This window comes from Arctopsyche grandis, chromosome 2 (assembly GCF_051622035.1).
Source record: "Arctopsyche grandis isolate Sample6627 chromosome 2, ASM5162203v2, whole genome shotgun sequence".
NCBI lineage: Eukaryota > Metazoa > Arthropoda > Insecta > Trichoptera > Hydropsychidae > Arctopsyche > Arctopsyche grandis.
Genome location: NC_135356.1, coordinates 1053274 through 1075994, shown reverse-complemented (window position 1 = coordinate 1075994; position 22721 = coordinate 1053274). Strand labels below are relative to the sequence as shown.

The window sequence follows — 22721 nt, the reverse complement described above, 5'->3', positions numbered from 1 at the left end:
TTCCGATAATTTTGGATTACCTCTGTGTCCCATGCGTCTTTGTAGGTTATGTTTTTATTTATATATTTTCTGCGTCAATCACGCGGTCATGTACCTCTGTACATCAATCAATATATTGCTGAAATAGAAGCAAACATGTTATTAGTATTGGAAAGGTATGGATAGTAACAAAGGAACGATACCGATTTCTTAATTGACATCCATTTTTTCTCGACCACGTTTTTTCCTATTGGTTTGTCCGTTTGGTGTTGTGGCCTAGGTTACTGGTGTCCGGTTCGAAGTGACCATCATGGAAAAGACTTCGATAATGGTTTGATGTAGTTTATTGAAATGTAAAATTTGCACGTGGTGGGCCAGCGGAGCGTACGGAACACAAGCTGTCCGTACGCCGTCTACTCGGTGACTCTCTGTCGACCGTCGCGTATTTCCGCTTGGGCCGACACTAATGCCAACTCGTCAATAATGCCAATCGACAATCAGTTAATAAGACTGTTTGCCACACGTCATTACAAAAGTCGGAACAGTGTGAATATTCATGATCCATTATGTGTGGAATTGTCTTCGATAAAACCACGACTGGATAAGTTGTCTAATAACAAACAAGCTCATGTCTCATTAGTTTTTTTTTTTTCATTTTTATCTAAGTACATACATATGTATATGATATATACATATTGTACTTTTGAATCAAATTGAAAGCACAAATCTTCCCAGATCTTTAATACCATGCACTGAAAACTCTTTTACCTTTGCGAGACTGGTTTCTCAACCATGAGTTTAATTAAGACAAAACATCTTAATAGTGTGAATATTCATGATCCATTATGTGTGGAATTGTCTTCGATAAAACCACGACTGGATAAGTTGTCTAATAACAAACAAGCTCATGTCTCATTAGTTTTTTTTTTTTCATTTTTATCTAAGTACATACATATGTATATGATATATACATATTGTACTTTGAAGTGAATAAAATAAATTTTACTACTTATATTTCATACTATTTTTATTTGTTATACGAACAAATTTTCACTCATATACATATATAACCTTTTTATTTAAAAATATGATGTTGGTCCGTGAGAATTACTGAAAAATATATACTGGTCCGCCAACTGAAATAGTTTGAGCAAATAGCACTGCCTTAGAGCACAATGGTGATGTGATATAACATGTACATACATATATGTTACAGTCGGAAGTGTATTTTCAGTTGTAATATATTCCAACTGGCGTTTTAGGTCATTCATATACGAATACAATTCAACTAGTAAATTATATCTCTATGTGCAAGCGCAAATACACTTTCAACAATGTGCGCCAGTTGTAATTAGGGATCCCAAATATTCGAATATCGAATAGTAGTTTTAAGAAGTTCAAGATATTATTAAGATAAAATTTTAAGAGAATCATTATCTGGAACATAAAATAGAACTAAATGTGCTGTAGATTGAAATTAAAAAAAAAAATAAGTTCGTATAAAAAGTATTCGAATATTTAGATTTGGGATCCCTAGTTGTAATATAACAGTTGAGTTTTGACAGCTGTGATGTTATTATTGTATGTAGTCGAAATATATTACAACTGGAAGATACACCTCAATTGTAACATATACACAATACAACGGTATTTTTTTTAAATGACGTCACGTTTTTTTGTGACAACTACAAATTTCAATCTTTCGATTGATTTTAATATTTAAAACATGTGCTCTAAAGATATGATTTGAGTCATTGTGATTTAAGAAAATTATTATACATACAGGTACAACTGCCCGAGCGTATAGTCATATATGAGCAGAGCGATACTGACGGTATGCTGTATCGCGTCAAGGAGAAGATACCCCAGAAAGCCGAATGTTCGTTGCTGGTGGCGACAAGCAGTGCTCTTCTGCTGTGCCAAGACGCCAAGCTGGTGATGATCGGAGGCAAGAATCTGGCATCGTGGAATGTGCCCGCTTCGATAAGATACGTGAAAGTTACTACGGTTCAAAATAAAGAAGCACTATTGTTGGGACTCGCCAATGGAGAGGTCCGCAATTTACATATCTATTTGTTATATACGTATGTATTTTCAGAGCAATGTGTATAAACTTGTACTAACGTGGGTCAGCGTTATTTTTACCGAAGAAATGCATCGCTTGGCAGTTTTCAATTAACCGGAATGACTCGTAACGGCAATTGAGATCATTTTCTATATCCATATTTAGCACATTGTATCGAATTCTTCATTCGTAACACATAGCAAAAAATGCTTGCAGTACTCGAATCGCAACTTGATCGTTTTTTAACATACAAAAATTGAATTTGATGATTTTTTGTCTTTGGTACATAATATCTGTACATTTGTACGTTTATTGAGAATGTTATTTAATACTTAACAGGTTGACTTAATTGTATCAAATTGTTGATTGAATGGAAGTCCATTATAATATTTTATTGATTTTAAAGTTTTCAACTATTTATCTTGTATTTATAGATATGGAAAGTCGACCTGGATGAAGCTTCCATGGAAGTGTTGGTGACTATTGAATCAGCGATCAGGTGCTTCGACTTGAGCTCTTCTAAATCGATGATAGCAATCGTGGACGAAAGTTGTTGTTGTCATGTTTATATGATAGCTACGCAGCAACTTCTTTTCACCGTAAGTCTCATTGTATATTTATTTATTTATTTTACATAGATACATACATATATACGAGGAAGGCATAACAGGTAGACCCCAATGCGCCTTCCTAGACAATTAATTACAAACATTGCACCATTTTTATTACATAAATCGCTGTATTTCGAGAGGCTGAAGAACACGAAATTAACAATTAATTAATCATAATATTGTACATAAATCAAATTCAGATATTTGTTACATAGTTGGTAGGATGATTTTTGCCAATTTGATGGAGGAACCATTTCAACAATGAAATCAGATAAATTGGCAAACTCTGATAAGAAACGATCGACTTGGAGTCACAAATATCGAAGTCTGACAGTCAGCAGTATTAAAGATTAGCACGGGATCGAACCCGGTAACCTCTCGGTGCTAAACATAAACGCAACCACCGACCATACTGCTGGCTATATGTATATGTAATTGGAGGATTGTAAATAGGTTTTTGAGCTCTTTTTTTCCTATTACGCTGTACATATTAATAATATAATACTATGATTACTAACAAAATTAATTTTAAATTGTAAAATAGAAAATGATCAGTAGATATTAAAATATATATAAGATGTATTGTGAACACAATTTAGTAATAATAAAAAGCATTTAAAAATAAAATGCTCATAATACATCTAATACATAATTTTAATTAAAGACTCTCTAAAGTCGATGACTTAAAGCAGATTGTGTTTAGGTAATCTGTGTGTTATACCTGAAGGGTATAGACATTTTGTTGTACTGGTTAGTTTGTTGTTAATGTCTGTAACAAACGGAATATTATTTAGTTAGTATATATGGGCGTATTATAAATTGTTTTTAGGGATTTATTTTGTATTATTTGAAGTTTGGAAAGGTTAATGTTCGAGGCGTTGTGCACATTTGTATGAATTTTTTTCCAATAATTGTGAGTGATGTTTTGTATAATGAAAGTTTGTTAAACAGGCGGAAAATGCTTCCTCGGTGTCTTGGCATGCGACGTATGAGGATTTGCTGTGTTACTCCGGCGGCGGCATGCTTTCGATCAAGCTGGTACCCTTTCCGGTGTCTTTCGTTATCAGTCGAAATCGTTCGCGTTTTAAATTTGTTCATTTTTTCAGTGAGGCGTACAACATTGCCTGTCTGGGCGTTCCGAATTCCGATTGGGAGAGTTTGGGTTTTGCGGCTTTGGAAGAATTGTCGTTGAGCGTGGCCAAAAAGGCGTTTCAACGGATCGAGAATGTTTTATTTCTCGAATTGGTCGATGTGTTAGAGGTTTGATTGTTGTAATACTTACATATACTTATTGTTATTTTATTTTATTTAGGCCTAACAGGTCAATTACAAAAATAAGTAAGAGACATTGAATATATGTAGAGTTGCCAACAGGTCTTTTTTTAAGAATTGTCTTTTGTAACACAATTCTTTTGTTCTCTATATTTTTTTATATTACACCCGTAATGTCCTCTTTTTCAATTTTGACAATAATTTCACACAGTCCGTACTATGTTATAAGAAACTAAGAAACTTTTGCACCAAATTAGCAGTGTATGGATAAATATAGCAACAGAGGTGATGAAATTGAGAGTGAGAATGAAGATGATTAAATTCAACAATTCATTTTTAAGCGTACTTTTCAAGTTCCTAACTACATATGTATGTATGTTCCGCTTATTATGAAAGTGGAAGTAATATAATATTTCCTTTGAGATATTTGGACTTTTGTGTAAATTTGTTTTAAAAATTATTGTGAAATTATGATTCTTTCATATACATTATGATTCTTAGCCTTATAGATATAATCTTTCCTGTACTGGTGGAATATTACGATTACCTTGTAAAATAATGGCATTTTTGGTACTATTTCACTTTAATAATAACCTGCACAATTATAACTAAACATTTTTTTGTTAAATGTTCTTTTTTTTTGTCCATGACACTTGGCAACCCTAATTGAATACAATTGAAAGCATAATAAAAAGCTCGGTTTTAATTTGTACTATTATTATTCTAGGAAATGTTAAATCAAGGCGATAATGCATCCAAAGCTCTCTCGGTAGCTGAAGTTTATGCATACCGAGGAAAGTTTATCGACGCTGCACGGCTATACCGATCCAACGGCCAATCACACCGAGCCCTCACAATGTACACGGATCTTAGACTGTTCCACAAGGCTCAAGTTTGTCTTTTTCATATCTGTACAGTTGTATATTAAAATTATTAAACAAAAAAATTAAGAAATAATCCACAGATGACGAGTTTGTCAATTATTTTATATATACATACATATATTAATTTTTTTCACTTTTTTCTACATCCTTTTAGACCCTTTTTTAGAGAATTATTTTATATTTGTAGGAATACATGGATTCGGAAGATGTGTCGGATCTTATAAAAAAGAGAGCTGAATGGGCTCAGCATATAAACGAGCCTCGTGTGGCTGCTGAGATGTTTTTGGCAGCCGGAGACATAAAGAGTGGGGCGAATATTATGGCACAGAACGGTTGGGTCGACATGTGAGTTATTATTTAAACGAATAGTGTGCGGTGAACCTTTAGAGAATACATATTTATGTTTTAGGTTGGTCGAAACGGGTCGTAATCTCGATAAGGGTGCGAGCGATAATTTATATGTGGTGGCTCAGGCTTTGATCTCGATCGGTCACTTGGAGTCGGCGACCGAGCTGTATCAAAAATTGGGAGATCAGCATGCAATGGTCAAGATGGCAGTTAAGATGGAAAATTGGGAGCAAGCGTTTCAATTGGTCAAACAGAATCCGGAATACAAGGAAGAGGTTTATATACCATATGCACAACAAATGGCTAGGGACAATCATTTTATCGAAGCTCATAAAGGTTCGTACATGGTTACATGAATTTATGTACTACTAGACATTTAAATTTGTACCTTGATATTTATTTTTTATTAATTCATACCAGGAAGGCCTAGCAGGTAACCCCAAATGCGCCTTCCTGGCCAGACACATTGTAGGTACACTTGATACAAGTACTATACAAAGTATGTAAATACATATCAATTAACATCCATTTATGGTCAAATTTGTAAATTTGCAGCATTTTATACAATTCAGTGAAATTCGAGATTGCTTAAAACTCGAGATTTTACGAGAAAATTGGTAAGGTTGCCAATTTATTGGAACCGTTTCAATAAAAATCAGATAAATTGGCAAACTCGGATTTGAACCCATGACCACTCTGTTCAAAGCATTATATGCTAACCACTAGTCTATTCTGCTGGTTATATTGAACATAATCGAGAATTTCTAAATGTTCTTCATTTGAGTTGTATTTATTCTATAATAGTTTCTTATTTTGTGTTATCGATGTGATATTTTCAGCATACCACATGGGCGGTCAGACGGAATCAGCCGCTAGAGTTTTGGGAGTTCTTATACAAAATGCCATCGCCGAAGAACGTTTCAACGACGCTGCTTACTTGCATTGGTTGCTTGCATCACAATCCTTAGAAATCTCCCAAACTGTGGACGATATTGAGTGGGTTAATTCGAAAAGCTTTGAAATTATTGTTATCGACAGTTGAAATTAACATTTTTCTTCTATTCAATTACAGTCAACAACAGAATTGGATAGAATCGTATAATGAAAATGAAAAATATGCAACAATTTACTTTACTTTTCATATTGTGCATCAGTCTATACACGAAGTGTTTTCAGTTTGCCAACCGGAAACGTTGTTCAACGCGGCTAAAATTTTTCTTTCGCTCGTCGAAAACAATGTTCATCCGCCGAAAGGCATTTCTTTATTGTATCCTTTTCAATCTTATGTAGAGTTTATTTTTAGCATTATTTCATTTTTGAAAATCATGTAAGATATTGCGCCTTGACGGTTTTCAGTTCGGTATATTTGTGTTTAGCAAAACAAGGCAGATTACTAGGCGCAAACAAACTGGCTCGTCAGATGCTGGACAAAATTCAGAACTTGAAAGTACCATTTAAGATACAGGTGAATAAATTAAAACGGTTTAACCCTTTGAATGCTGAAGTCATTTCTGTTGAAAGCCCGCCACGCTACAAACTTCGCCCACATTTCCAATTAGAATTATTTAGAAATCAGGTATAAAATTGAAGTTAATCCAAACAAACTCTAGATAACTACCGCCGGGGATTTCAAGTTTTGTAAAGGTGTGTTTAGACTCTCTAATATATCTTGCAACAAAATATAATAAACAAAAGAAGTTTATTAGTGAATGTATTTTTCCAAAACTAGTTCGATCTTCTTAATTGTTGTTAAAATTGAATGCTTTTAAAATGAATAAAAATCTTTTGCGTGACGTGTATTGGGATAATACCGGTATATTAAATACGTGATGCTTCTTCCAATAATCACCTATTCGGTCCAATCTGATTGTTCCCATGTGCAACTAGAGACCAAGGCAAAATCTGAAATACTCATCAATTAGGGATTTCCATCGGGTAATTCTGCTATGGTCATAAATTCAGAAATTCCGGTGTAAATGAGTGTTTATAAACGTAGACAAAGCAATTGCACGGATTACACGACTGATTTTTAATGCTACCGGGAAAGGCTTAACAGGTATTATTCTTGTTTATTTTATGCATGCAAAATGTACAAAGCACATTGGCATTCTTCAGGCCCAAGGACTTGTCGGCAAAACGCTGATCAGCGTTGGTCAGCATTGAAAGGGTTAATAGTGTTTCGCAAACCCAACATAAAAAATATTATATATCAGACAAGTGTTATTTTCAAAAAATCATTTGTTGTCTGCTTCATGAGCTGCTTTTCTTCTACATACATATGTTGCTCTAGTATTTCTTTTGAACTAAAATGTTTTAAAAGAAAATCTTAGATAATATTGAGCAACAAAAAAATTAACGAAGCGGAGATTATTCAATCTTTACTAGTGTGACCCACAATGATTTTGAGTTAAAGAAGGTAAAACTCAAAAATCTGTAAAAATTGCGCATATTTTAAACGCTCATATCTTTTAAACGGGAAGAAAGGAACAAAAATCATCATCATATTCGAATTCAATGGGCTAAACTTAGTAAAGATTGATTGGTCTCCGCTCTGGTGAAGATCCGAAAGATCACAAAATTAGCTTTTGAAAATACTCTTCCTTTAAATATTCATTATTTTTGTTGCTAATTTCTCTACATATGTAGATTGATTTCTTGATACCATCCTTTTCAGAAATCAGTAACCATCTGTGATATTTATTTGATTGCAGGAAAATGTAGAAGTTTTGACATTGCTCTCACGAGCTGGATTGAACGATAGTAACGAGGTTACGCCGTTGTGCTACAGATGTTCACATCATTTCACACCACTTTCAACAGTTTGCAACTACTGCAGACATAATTTGTACCATTCGTTTCTTACATTCGGTTAGTTGATGTTATGTGAAATTTTTCATTTTTTCATTTGGTATAGAAGTGGTTATTAATGTTTTAGAAATATTACCGTTGGTCGCATTCACTATAGAGGACGACATAACCGTGGAGGAGGCTTTACAGTTGATAGAATCTGATGTGTCTTCTCTCGAAGCTCGGCCAAACGACCAAGAAAATTCTCAGATATTGCGAATAGAAAATTTGTCTAATCTCAAAGACGTGTTCTCAAACAAATCGTTTGAAGTAAGTAAATATTTAATAGTATCTCAACGATTAGCATTTCAAATGAAAAGTAAATATAGTACATAATTATAACATATATGTATAAGTGAGGTCAATTAATTCATATTTTCAATGTTTTTTTATAGGATGATAAGAATGGTAAAGTTGTGTGCAACCGAGAAGATTTGAAAATATTACAGCCATTATCTGTGATAGTCATCAATCGTCCAAAACCATTGGAAACGTTATTTTTTCGCAACGTTATGCCCGACTTACACATACAGTATTGCCCTCATTGTTACAAGGTTTATATCAATATTGAATGGGGACTTAAATATGTACGAGTATACCATAAAATAACAACGTCGGTTTGTTTTTGTTTCAGCTATTTTACGTGGATGATTTGGAATCGCAGCTGATTTCTAAAGCACTCTGCTCATTTTGTCGTAGTCAACTGATTGACGGGAATGGCACTGAACCGTTAAAATCCATTATTTCATCTTCGTCATTCTCTCTTGAATGAAAATTTTTGGAATGGAAGAAAGATATACTGTTAATCAAGAAAGCAATCGAAGAGGTCTGCACATAAATATAAAGAAGACGAAATTTATGCTATGTAGTTGACAAAATGCAAACAGACACCGGTGATCTAAACGTTGTATCTAGAGGTGTTAGAAAGAGTTAAAATATTTAAATACCTGAGAACTTGGTTAAATTAAGAGCTTGACCCAGATGAAAACGTAAGAATCCGCATCGAGATGGCTAGAACAGTGTTCATCAACAATAAACAAGCATCACAATCTTCGTACGCGTTTGAGATTCGCAAAGAGTGCTGCTATCTGGATGCAAAACGAGGACTCTGAAGACCAGAATGATCAGCCGTATCGAAGATTTTGAGATGTGGGTCAACAGGCGTATGCTGAAGATCCCATGGACCAAAAAAGTCACAAATGAAGCTGTCCTCAGCATGATACGGAGAAGCAGGAAACTTGTTTCTGTCATCAAGTGGAGACAGATGGAGTACCTCGGACGCATGATACAGGGTTCAAAATACGAATTTTTCCGTTTGATTATCATGGGAAAAATAGAAGGTAGAAAATGGATTGGAAGGATGAAGTTGTCATGGACTGATATGAGCGCTGAAGAGCTGTTCCGAACCGTTGAATCGAAGAAGAAGTCACCACTAACAGTAATTTTTTTCTTCAATAGATTTTCAACATCTCATTCATATTTTTATATTTTTCCATGTTTTTAAAAGAAAAAAAAATAGACTAAGTGGTATTTGTATTATATTTACATTTATTAAAATATATAATAAAAAATTGAGTGGCACATTTTTGGAAAATTTGTAATTATTCCATGTAATTATTGTGTGTTGAATTACATTATAAATTTATTTTCATAAAGTTGTTTTATTTAAAATTTTTGTGATATCCATCTACACCAGCGGTTTCCAAACTGGGAGGCGCGCCTCCCACGGGAGGCGCGGACTATTGCCAGGGGAGGCGCCAAAACTTTTTAATAAAAAAATAATTTTCATACCATAATATCTACAAATAAATAAAACTTCATATCGTAGCTTAACAGTAAAAATTCAATGCATGAATGTTTATTTTCATTTTTATATACACATTTAATTAGCAACCTTTCTCGAAGAAAACCTCTAGATAATTAAATTGTTAAACTTGCCTATTTGGTTGAAATTTTTGGAAAATTGAGGTGTTTAAATAAATCAATGCAGGGATCACAAATACATCCACTTGTTCAAAAAGACAAAGTAAAAGCTTTCATTAAAAAGTTGAAGTTATGGAAATCAAATTTACAAAAGAATGATTTGGATATGTTTTCACTTTCCAAAGATTTCTGGGCCACAGCCAATATTGAAACAAGTAAAAATCTTTTTACTTACCACTTGGATGGTTTAGTGCTGCATTTTTCCAATTATTTCAAAGACCTTGATTTCTCAAAGTTTTTGTGTATACAGAATCCATTTAACTACAATGAAGAAGGCGAATTCGAACTGACAACTATCGAAAAAGAAAAATTGATAGAATTATCATGCGATAGCTCACTAAAACAAAAGTTTCAAAATGAAACCATAATTAAATTTTGGATGAATCTTAGTGGAGAGTATGAATCTTTGTATTGCAAAGCAATGCAAGTGTTTCTACCGAAAAGGAGTTACGAGTGGCACTCTCCATATTGCCCCCAAGATTTGATAAACTTTGTGCCAAAAAACAACAACATCATTCGCATTTAATTTTGATGTGATAGATGTAGTTTAATTAGTAATTTAATATAATAATAAATATACGTGTTCGTATAAATTTATGTTATAGCAAAACCTTTTTATTATTCTGTCTATTGTAGTGTTCAGTATTTTTTTTTAAATAAAGGTTTATTATTTAAAACGTGTATATATTATTATATATATTAAAAAATAAAAGGTAGGGAGGCGCGGAAAAAAATTTGCAGCTGCGACTAGCAGCTGCAAAATCAAACGATGAGTTCAAGGGGGCAAAAAATTGAAAAATAAAAAAAAAGGAAACTATTGAACCTATTGAGTTCTATAAGTGGCACTCTCCTCAATGTGACCCGTTTGTTCAATAAAGCGAGCATGTGCTACTAAGTAGGTTATCCGGGTATATAAATTTTCAAGTATTAACGTAAAAATTCAAAATCTTTTTCAGTCACATTAAAAATATTCAAATCCAAATAAACATAAAACAGCGATCCACTAGTTCGAGTTTATAGCTCGTAATTTTACCGATTTAAAATTCAGCACATTTCCAATTAACCATTTTAAACGAAAAAAAAAATAATGCAGCCAGAAAACTATTCCAATAAACATGTTTCAATAGAAAATACTCAATATAAAATAGTAATAACAGTGGGAAAAAATCCCAAGTGAAAATACGTACTTTTGACTTTTGATTTGAACTGGACGACTGCTTAGAGAGATTTGAAAGCTGAAAAGTACTACAAATGAAAGATAAAATACCCGACTATAGATTCCAATATTCATTTTGAACAGAAAATTGACAGATTTTGAGACAACGACCGATCTCCGATATATCTCCGAATCTCGAACCAATCAACATTTTTTATTACCAGATCTATAAAAAAAGTCATATCTCGTCTCTAAACGATTTTTCATGTCGAACAGTGTAATGAATAAGTATGCGATGCGTATAACCCTAAAGTATTTTGCCTTAGACATTGTTATCATTCTCATCATACCTGATTTCGTTAAAGGTAAGTACTTTAATTATTTCTTGTAATTCTCTTAAAAAAATCAGTTTTATTCTTGACCGAATTATAAGTATATTTAACATTATATTTTTTGGAAAACTACAAAGTTCCATAATAATAATGATAGCAATAAAGGGACACAAAATCACATATTTGCTTAATTTGCCGATAATATTGGTATTCCTCTGCTGAGATATACATATGTAATTGTTTTAAGAATATTGATATTGACCTGTATTTATTTGTTAATAATTTTAACTTCAGTAAACAAATAGCCTGATTAAAATATGTTATTAATTTTTATAACATACAATATTTCATTCTGTTTTACTGTCGATATTTCACATTACTTGTCGATTTCACATTACAATGTCGATATTTCAAATTATTTATGTAAAATGCATATATTTAGTTATTGAAAAATGTTTTGAATTTTGAATATTATAATATATTACCAAAGAAGGAAAAAACTACACTTTTCGCTATTAATTTCAACACACGAACCGTCATCAGTCATTTAAAGGTACATAAACTATCAAATGAAACGTTTCTGTATATAAAATAAATGAAAATTGATTGAGCATACTTATACTATTATATTTAGATAATGATCGATTAAATTATTTTTATTTTTTTTGGTATTTTTAGTGAAGCATGTCACAAAAGAAAACATGGAAAATTTGGGATAATTTCACACTGCTGCCAGTAGCGGGATCTTAATCAAAAACAAACTGCATAAAGCAAACTGCAACGTGTGCAAATCAGAAAAAACTGTTCTTAATTCAAGTATATCTTAAAACACATAATACATATATATCCAAATGAAAAACGAGACAGTGACACGTAAATTAATTCTATGGTTGAAAATCCCGTTAAAAATCGACGAATTTAATTTAACGATTTGACTCTTTGATTTTATCCATCGAAAAAGCCTAGAAGAAATTGTTGAAAAATTGGCCGCTGTAGATGGAATATCCATATGAGCTATAACTATGTAAATCCGAATTCATCAGGGAGTCGATAACATATCGAGGATATAAATTGCCCAAAAATGAAAGTGATGTCATGAAATTAGTGCAGAAACATTATGAAGTCGTAAAATCGGAAATTATTTCCGAATTGTTGGAAAAAATCTCAAATAATCAACGGTTTAATTTGACTATAGATCAGGCCTGGGCAAACTAATTTGGTGCGGCCCGCGAGCAAAATTAAAAAAAAGCTTAATTTTTCTGATCTAAAAAAATTTTGTTGATTTGTTAAATGGTTTATCGTTTCTGACATAAGATAGAATTCAAATTTGGGTCAAACTAGACGGCAAACTAGAATACAAACTTTAATAAGCAATTATCATACATACATATTAGAATCGATCACATGGTACTCGATAGCTCTCGACGAAAGTAATGACCGAAAAGATACAGCACAGTTATTAATTTTCATACGCGGATGAAACTCTAAATTTGAAATTATTGAAGAGCTTTTATCATTGGAATCACTTAAAAATCAAACAACAGGAGCTGATATTTTTGAAAAAGTTGTTAATTGCTTAAAAAAAATAACAACTGACAGAACACCAAGTTTGACGGTTAAAAATATTGGATAAAGAAAATCCAGGATAAATTTTCGAAAATTGTCCTGATTAAAATTTAATTATAATTCATTATATCATACATCAACAAGTATTGTGCCAAAATGTGTTAAAAGTTGCACATGTGACATCTTGTATTATTAAACTTGCCAATTTAATACGATCGAGTGGCTTGAAACACAGACAATTCATTGCTATCCTTCAAGTTATTGAATCTGAGTTCACAGATATTATTGATCATAATCATATTCGATGGCTTAGCCTAGGAAAAATACTTCGGCGATTATGGGATACAAAATAAGAAATCGTTCTATTTTTAGAAATGAAAAATAGTATCGACTTCCCCGAATTAACTGATAATGTGACTGGCTGTGTGATTTTGCATTTACTTTGGACATCGTGACACATTTAAATACTTTCATCACAGTGTTCCAAGAGGAAAATTTATATGTTCACGATATGGTGAAAAGTTTGAAAGCATTTAAATTAAAACTACGACTGTTTCTTCACCATTTTTTGATTAAACGGGTAGACCACCTTTCAACCGTGAAATTGCTGAAGGTACCAGAAAATAAATTTGAAGAATATGCTGAAATTATCGACGATTTAAGTGGCGAGACGGAGCTATAAATTAAGATTATATATTATATTTACAGTGCGATGATGATTTAAGGGAATTACACCGTCATGAAGAAATTTGCATATTGTACAACGCCCTTAATACGGAAAAATTCGACAAACTTAGAGATTTTGCTCAAAAAATGTTGGTGGTTTTTTGATCAACCTAAATATGTAAAAAAACATATCAATTAAAAATTCTTTACAATCAAGCATCACAGATGAAAATTTACAAGCATTTTTAAGAATTTCAACTACAAAACTTTCTCCTGAAATTAAAAAAACTGTTAAAAATCTGAAACAGTTTCATTCGTCAAATTAAATTGTTGTTTTGTATGAAATTTAAAAAAAAATTATGTTTTAATTTCTTTCACGATAATAAATAATGTATATCTAAAAATAGCATTTTACTTGCGGCCTGCCGCTCATTTTTAATTTCTAAAGTGGCCCTTCATCCGAAAAGCTTGCCCAGACCTGCTCTAGATGAATGGACCAGTATCAGAACAACAAAAAAATATATATGGCCTAACTCTGAAAAGGGAGACAGATGTTGTCTCAAGGTTACACTAGCGTATAAATTAGGGGGCTGGGTTTCATTTTACCTGATATTCTCAAAGTTATAATTCTATTATATCTCAAAGTATTATGCATATTATGACGATTACAACTTTTACAATTTTTTGAATCGTTATACCTCAGAAACGGTGGCTCTTAGAAAAAAAAGTACTGATACATTTTTTATAGATAATTTTATAATCTACAATTTTTGTCAGATGTAATTTTATAATAAAACTTACCGTTTTGTTGAAAATCGCGAAAAACCCATATTTTTGACCTATGATTTTTTTCCAGGTATCAGAACGATGACGAGTTTTGACATTTCATTTATAATTACGTTTTGAACAATTTTACTCACATTCAGCTTGTTGTGAATTTATGTATCTTTGAATGTCTAAATTGACCGGTACTCGTGAAATCATCTCTGGAGTGTTTATTTACAAAAATACTACATCAACCGATCTTCCATTAAGGAGTTTTGCATTGATCAACGAGTCGTACGATTTGCAGACTAAGGAAAAACCTCCGGAGAAGTGGAGTGTGCAAAAATACTTTGAAACCCGAAAAAATGTTTTTGTATCAAATTTCAGTCAATCTGAGTGCAGATATGTGACTAGATCAGTGGTTCTCATGTGCAGCCACCAACGCTATATAGAGTAATATTTCACTATTTTATTTATAAAATTATTTATAAATTTTTGACATGTATTACATACATAGTTCGAATTATAAACAACTACAAAAAAATAAATTTATGTACAATAATAGAATATTGTACATACATATGTATATCAATGCAAGCATATAGCAAGTTCCAGATATAGATTGAAGACACTATAATTTTACGTTTTAAATTTGAAATCAGAAGTTGTTTTAATCGAACTACATAAAATGCAAAAAATAACAAATAAAATTGTGAAATATTACTTTATGAAACATGAGAACGACTGGTACATATGCGTGTCAAACTAGAATGATCTCCTATTATTAATTTTATTACTATCATCAAAACGAAAGCGAATAATAAAAAGCTTGTAAATAGATAATAATCGTTAGATTAATAACTATTATATACATACATACATACATATATGTAGAATAAATTTATTGTGAGTATATTTTATGATAAATAAAAATCTATTAAAAATCCAAAGAAAATAACTTTTTGATACAACCGTCAGTCATAATTATTATTGCATTATTTAAAAAAGTACGAGACCCTAGATAACTACCAATGAGGATTTCGAGTTTTGTAAAGGTGTGTTTAGACTCTCTAATATGTACATATATCTTGCAACAATATAAAATAAACAAAGTCTAAGTCTATTAATTTTATGTATTTCTCAAAAACTAGTTCGATCTTCATCGTTCTTAAAATGTCATGCTCACAATCTAAATACCATGCCACAATCTAAAATACTCAGCAGCTAGGGATTTCCAACGAGAAATTCTACTATAATTATAAATTCAGCAATTCCGGTGTAAGCCAGTCTTTATAAACATTGACACGGATTACACGACCCATATTCAATGCATTTTTTTTCAATGCTACCTGGAAATTTTTTTTACCTGCATTGCAATTTTGCATTATGTCTAGATTTCATGCAAGTCAAACCAAAACAGATCATCATATGCTACATATCCTGTCTTCACAATCCTTACCATGCAAATACTACACAATCATTTTTATATGGTGGTATAATTTAGCATTATGTACTACCAAGTGGTACGCGAGTCAAAAAAGGTTGGGAAACGATGGGTCTGTTGCGGTCTGTTGCGCGCAGTGCACTGATTCACTGTAAGTTCGCCTAATGCAATTCACCTAATTCGAGTATACCTAAGCGAGTTGGTCGAATATCAACATACCGAACGACGACCATACCTAATGTCATACATACCTAACTGCAGTTTACCTAATACAAATTGATCGAATGAAGGTTGTTTTACGTTGACGGATAGATGGCACTTTTGCATTGATAATTTCAAGATTATTTAAAACAAAATAAAATATTAAGTTGTATTTTAAAATTTATATTTTATTAATAGATGAAGTCGATCACTGTTTTTAAAAAATGTGCGTGTTTGGCTGTGTATTTTAGTAATAATTCAAACACCATTAAATATCTTTGAAACTGAAACACTGAAACTTTTTACTGTGTAATAAAATTTTAATCGTTGCGCTATAATTTTTTTTTTCATTTTCAAATCTGCCGGAAGTAGCATTATTTTTCTTTGAATTATTATATATCCTAGACCGTGTATCGAACTGAAATTTTATATCTATAACTTGTATTAACTTGTACGCTCGAACTTACACTATTTTTTGGACTTATTAATTAAATGTCTACTCTTATCGAAAAAATATAGTCCTTCAATTAATATTACATAAATAATAAATAATCAATAAGTTTTATAAACCGGAAACGAGCCTTTTATTACATACAAATCTCAAAAATGATGCGACTGCTGCTGCCGATGCTGCTGATTTTTTCGAAACTATTGGATACTCACATTAAACTAATAGTTGATAGTGTCATGCCGACTCGAATTGCAAGTCAAGTGCCATTTTATTAAGTGATAAGCAATACTGTGTTACATTCATTGAAAGCCTAGGTTCTATAAATCATATTCATTAAGTAGATAGAAGAAACGGAATTCAGCGAAGAAATGTCATACGATGAACACTTACCATTTTACATATCGACTAATTCCGATAAGTCATATTTTAAATCCATTGTCATATGAAATAATTATTATATATGGGATAGATGAAAGTTAATATTTTTCTTATATAGATATATACTTTTTACCCGAACACTAGAAAAAGTCAAAGATTTGTGGAAACATTGTGTTTCATTTGATACTTACTCTAGAGAACAGCTGGCATTGTTATCATTAACAATCTTTGAGTTTTACTGAACAACATTTCAAATCTATTTTCAAACAAGAAATCGAACGGAAATAAACTAGAAAATATATATCACTCTTTATCTTCCGGCGACAATTCGTTTTAGATTGTAGAAGACAAGAGTCTCCACTTGCTGAAGTTAAAAATTATAAAGAAAAAGTAAATATATATTAATTATTTAAATAATGGGAATAAAAAGTACACAGTAAAATTTTTTAAATTGAAAGAAACAGAGTCTTTTGAAATTTTTTTAATACACAATAGTTATGACAAATATTAATAAACACGAAAACACAGTATTTAATGAATGGTCTGGTATACAAATATTTAAAATATAAAAAAACTCATGGTGTGGTGATTTATTGGCAGTCTTTTCACTACACAATAACCATGAGCGGTGACACATCACTTGCAAAACTTGATTTTAAGTGGCAGTCATTACATAACAATTCATTCCACAATAACAACAATTCAAAACAACATATCAATTCGGAAATCAACGAAAACACAGTATTTAATCATTGGTCTCGTATACAAATATTTAAAATATAAAAAAAACTCATGGGGTGGCGATTTATGCAATAGTATTAAAGCTAATCAGTCTTTTCACCACACAATAACCATGAAAAGTTATAAACCCCTGATATGATATACATATGTAGTGTTTGTGTCCTTTTGATGTTGTCGATTTTATATGCTAAAAAATCAATTCACTATATTAAAAAAAAAAAATTATACTTTCTCGAGAATTTTCCACGATTTGTCCGATATATTTTTGTGCTGGCCACCCCAGACTGACTGACAGTCGCGCGCCAACGGCTTCGGCATAAACACGTAGTTTTTCTCGCCACCGAAATCACCAGCTCGGCCACTGGTGATGGGTTGTGACGATACTTGGAGACCAGCAACCAGCGACCAGCGACCAGCGACCAGCTCCAGTATCGCCAGTATAGCGGTGTGCGCCAGAGGAAGCATCAGAGGGTCTGTCTCAGTTGTCGTCCAGAAGGCAGCTACTCAACAACTCCTAGCCAGCTACGCGTGGCTAACCTCAAAAGGCACGCGTGCTTTCTGCTTTCTTTGTTTACTCCCCCCCTTTCCTCGGTTGCTCTGCTTGATCTCTGTATAACTTAATACAGTCGCAATACATAAACAGATTTACGCCCTGTTTTCATTGGTTTACAATTTCCTCCCTTTTTTCCACATCACGCATCCCACGCACACTACGATGGAGAAAGGGACAGCAGAGCAGCCGACATCTTAAATTAAAAAATAGCAACTAACATATAGGTACTTTTATAATATTTCTGATAGATTTTTAACTCATTAAAATATATTTTTAAGATCTTTTTTTTTAATTTGTCATAGGACCCAGAATAAATTTTCCCAGGGCCCAGGATATTGCGATACTGGCCAATCAAAATATGTACACGAATGTTGAATTAATTATACCTCCCACTTTAGATACGGTGGGACTGATTTTTCATTCTATTCATATTTTAATTCATACTCTATCATCATTAGCTATAAGTAATTATAATCACTGATGATGTTATATTATTATGAATGTGATATCACTCAGGAGATAAATTATTCACATCAATAAAATCATAATGAAACTGTGTAAATAATACGTTCTTGAACTAGTACAATTATTTATAATGCTGAATTGTTTTAGATGCAGATACCATTAATAATACTGCAGATTGTTTATCCTACCAGAACAGTGAAAATGTTGTAAAAGTACTTAAAAGAAGACCAGGAAATCGAATACGGTGGACTAGAGAAATTCATATCTAAATATAAGGGACAACCCGTGTCTGCAAAAAACCCTAACATCTGGATTGCTCAAAATGTCGGATTTTGGTATTCAGATAACTTCTCCATTGAAAAATCAAAATATTTTTTGCAATGCATACTCAAGTCTTGTTGATTCTGCACGGCAAAAGTCGTACATTTGTTCTATAGTCAAAATGAAGCCTTTTTTACGAGGCTCTTTTTTATCATTTAAATGTACTTTTGTTATACTCATAATGAACATTTCAAGAAAATATATAATATGCAACTTTTATTTGTGCTGAAATGTAACATGTCAAAATTCAATACTTTCATATATACAGTTATATTGTATGCCAAATCACTCCATAAAACTTGAAATAATTCATACCAGTAATAATTCATTTAGAATATTGTACTTTAGAAAAATGCCAAATTCACTATTTTATTTAATGTAATAATTAAACGCTAGCAAAGCTTTCCCGCAGTTGTTCTCACCAACCACAACCATTAATATGAAGTACACGTATGATTTAAGTGAAGTTATATTTCGCAATTGCAATCACATTATCTTAGAATAGCACGAAACATTTCATTACTCAATATAATCAATTTCACCCTACTTATTTTATTTATTAAGTTTTGATAACATGGGATCAATTAAGGTAATGATTTTTTTTTTTAGACATTGGAAAACTATTTCTGAAGAGGAAAGGGTTGGAATAACTGTGGAAACTACTGAGGACCCGTTGGTCCTACTCATCGAGCCAAGAATATCCTAAATTTGTTGTTAGTAGATTTATGCGACAACTAATGGAACAGTATCACATTTGTGTTAGCAAAATTTGATATGGGAGCTGTTTCGTTCACAGTTATCGTCGCAGGGAGGCAATCTGCGTTAGAGAATATGTCAAGATTAAAAATGCTGAATTCCATAATTTATTGATAAATATTACTTATACTATGCTATTTTTAAATTTTTCGTTCTAGTATATTTAGAACTGAAATTTGGATTTAATGTACGTTTAGAATCCTAGCTCCACGCTTGAAACCCAATTATAAATGTGATATTAAATTCTGAACTAAAAAAGGATTTCGAAAAAATATGTGGCTTCAAATTTTTAAACTCTTTCCAATGTTAAATTTTATTTATCGCTGTATGAATGAGCTGATAAGCATTAAATTTTGTGCGAAACAATTAGACATGTCACAAGCTACAGTTATTGATTGAAATCATTATTTACTTAGGGTCTGTGTGGTGTCACTAATAGAACAACCAAATACCATGATCGGTGGAGAAGAGCTGGTCATTGAAATAAGCAAACGTCTTTTCGTTTATATACGTACCAAATTTTTTGTAAAAAACTTCCATAGCTTCACACAAGAGTATTTTTATTACATGACTTGATACAATAGTAAATTTTCTTTAACGTCAGTTGTTTTACATATTGATTATTCATATATTGAAAATAATATATGTGTTCTGTGTTGTCTGTAATAAGTTGACCATCTGTAATACCACTCATGAGTTTTTATTACATGAAAATGTTTATTATAAATTGGTTTATTTCTGTAACTTGATTAATAAATTATTTATTATTTATTGTATTGCTTGTTTCTTGTCTTGTTATTATTGTTTATATTTCATTGTGTTTTGCAATCTACGTATAAATTACTAACTGATTTATATTTGTTATGTATTCATCATAATTTATATTTATTACGTATATTTAAAATTATTAATTATTTATTATGGAAATTGTATCAATCGTAGAAATTGTACTAGTCTGTCTATTATACATGCGTTTTCTTCTCACCTTCTTTTAATATTGATGATTGGAAAGCCAATTTTAATATATGTACAATAAAAAAAATCTGTATATCTTTTTTGATTCCTTTTTATTACTTTGTTTTATCATAAATTTTATTGTAAATATGTACAATGTTTGCTATATAATATAGTATAGTATATATAGCAAAAGATAATACAAAGCTACAAAAGCAATTAATTTTTTCAATGTCCTTAATTTAGTTCACTCGCCATTAAGTGGGAAATCCTTTTTAAATCTTCTGTCGGGCGCAATATGGTGTATATAGAGTTTAAGGGCTATTTGCAAAGAAATGTTATAACATTTATCTGTCTATGTTACTACGCCATCTATTGATATCGCGTCGAAAAATTACTAAATAATAAAATTTACTACTATTGGTTTGAAACTCGGCTACTGCTGGTTTGAAACTCGAAATTAGGTGAATGTGTCCTTCGGTATAAAGATATTAGGTGAATTTACCATTAGGTCAATAGATTTTCGGTAAAAGCGTCATTAGTGGAATTGCATTAGGTGAATTGATTTAGGTGTATTGCATTCGACCAATTTACCTGCTCCCACCGACAGTGGACGGGGCCGAAGTCTTGTGCTAACGGAAGTTTGGTATTCAGCACTGCGGCGAGCGGATTACTCTAGCACGGATAGGTAGAGTATTAATGTTTTACATGCATAAGTAAACCACAATTAGGGTTGCCACCGAAGTCTCCGGGCTTCGGGTTTCAAGGTTATGTCTCCATGTGACAGGTATGTAGCTCATGTCTTTTGTATGAAATGTTTGGCGATATCTTGTGTACAAAAATGCATTACTGAGCGAATAAGGTATATGTACATAAATATAAATACATATTTTTTTTGTCACTATCACCGGGTGAGACTTGGGTCTAAGGTGGCAACCCTAACCATAATAATACATTAAAAACATTTTTAACAAAATTTATAAATGTGTTTTCCAGATGAAGGAGTTTGCGATATAATCGACAATAATTTTGTTCTGACTTGACTGTCTTGGATGCTTTGCTTCGGTACTCGTGAAATCATCTCTGGAGTGTTTATTTACAAAAATACTACATCAACTGATCTTCCATTAAGGAGTTTTGCATTGATCAACGAGTCGTACGATTTGCAGACTTAGGAAAAACTTCCGGAGAAGTGGAGTGTGCAAAAATACTTTGAAACCCGAAAAAATGTTTTTGTATCAAATTTCAGTCAATCTGAGTGCAGATATGTGACTAGATCAGTGGTTCTCATGTGCGGCCACCAACGCTATATAGAGTAATATTTCACTACTTTATTTGTAAAATTATTTATAAATTTTTGACATGGATTACATACATAGTTCGAATTATAAACAACTACAAAAAAATAAATTTATGTACAATAATAGAATATTGTACATAAATTAATGCAAGCATATAGCAAGTTCCAGATAAAGATTGAAGACACTATAAATTAACGTTTTGAATTTGAATTCAGAAGTTGTTTTAATCGAACTACATAATATGCAAAAAATAACAAATAAAATTGTGAAATATTACTTTATGAAGCGTTGATGGCTGCACATGAGAACCACTGGTACATATGCATGTCAAACTAGAATGATCTCCTATTATTAATTTTATTACTATCATCAAAACGAAAGCGAATAATAAAAACCTTGTAAATAGATAATAATCGTTAGATTAATAACTATTATATACATACATACATACATATATGTAGAATAAATTTATTGTGAGTATATTTTATGATAAATAAAAATCTATTAAAAATTCAAAGAAAATAACTTTTTGATACAACCAACAGTCATAATTATTATTGCATTATTTAAAAAAGTATGAGGCCCTAGATAACTACCAATGAGGATTCCGAGTTTTGTAAAGGTGTGTTTAGACTCTCTAATATGTACATATATCTTGCAACAATATAAAATAAACAAAAGA

General features: G+C 31.8%; 1 protein-coding gene across 1 annotated transcript; it reads left to right on the top strand.

Moving 5' to 3' along the window:
• The first annotated feature begins 1154 nt into the window (after positions 1 to 1154).
• On the top strand, positions 1155 to 8778 carry LOC143922807 (intraflagellar transport protein 122 homolog). Its single transcript, XM_077446138.1, has 16 exons — positions 1155 to 1162; positions 1746 to 2031; positions 2479 to 2643; positions 3509 to 3517; positions 3607 to 3689; positions 3762 to 3915; positions 4655 to 4819; positions 4999 to 5156; positions 5221 to 5495; positions 5999 to 6155; positions 6232 to 6426; positions 6492 to 6624; positions 7871 to 8027; positions 8074 to 8276; positions 8402 to 8560; positions 8641 to 8778. Exons 1-16 carry the CDS (start codon positions 1155 to 1157, stop codon positions 8776 to 8778), a joined length of 2445 nt encoding a protein of 814 aa, XP_077302264.1.
• The last annotated feature ends 13943 nt before the right edge of the window (positions 8779 to 22721 follow it).

Coding starts and splice junctions, on each gene's coding strand:
- LOC143922807 (XM_077446138.1), top strand. Junction 3,690..3,761: donor GGCGGCATGCTTTCGATCAA/GCTGGTACCCTT, acceptor TCATTTTTTCAG/TGAGGCGTACAACATTGCCT. Junction 3,916..4,654: donor AATTGGTCGATGTGTTAGAG/GTTTGATTGTTG, acceptor TTATTATTCTAG/GAAATGTTAAATCAAGGCGA.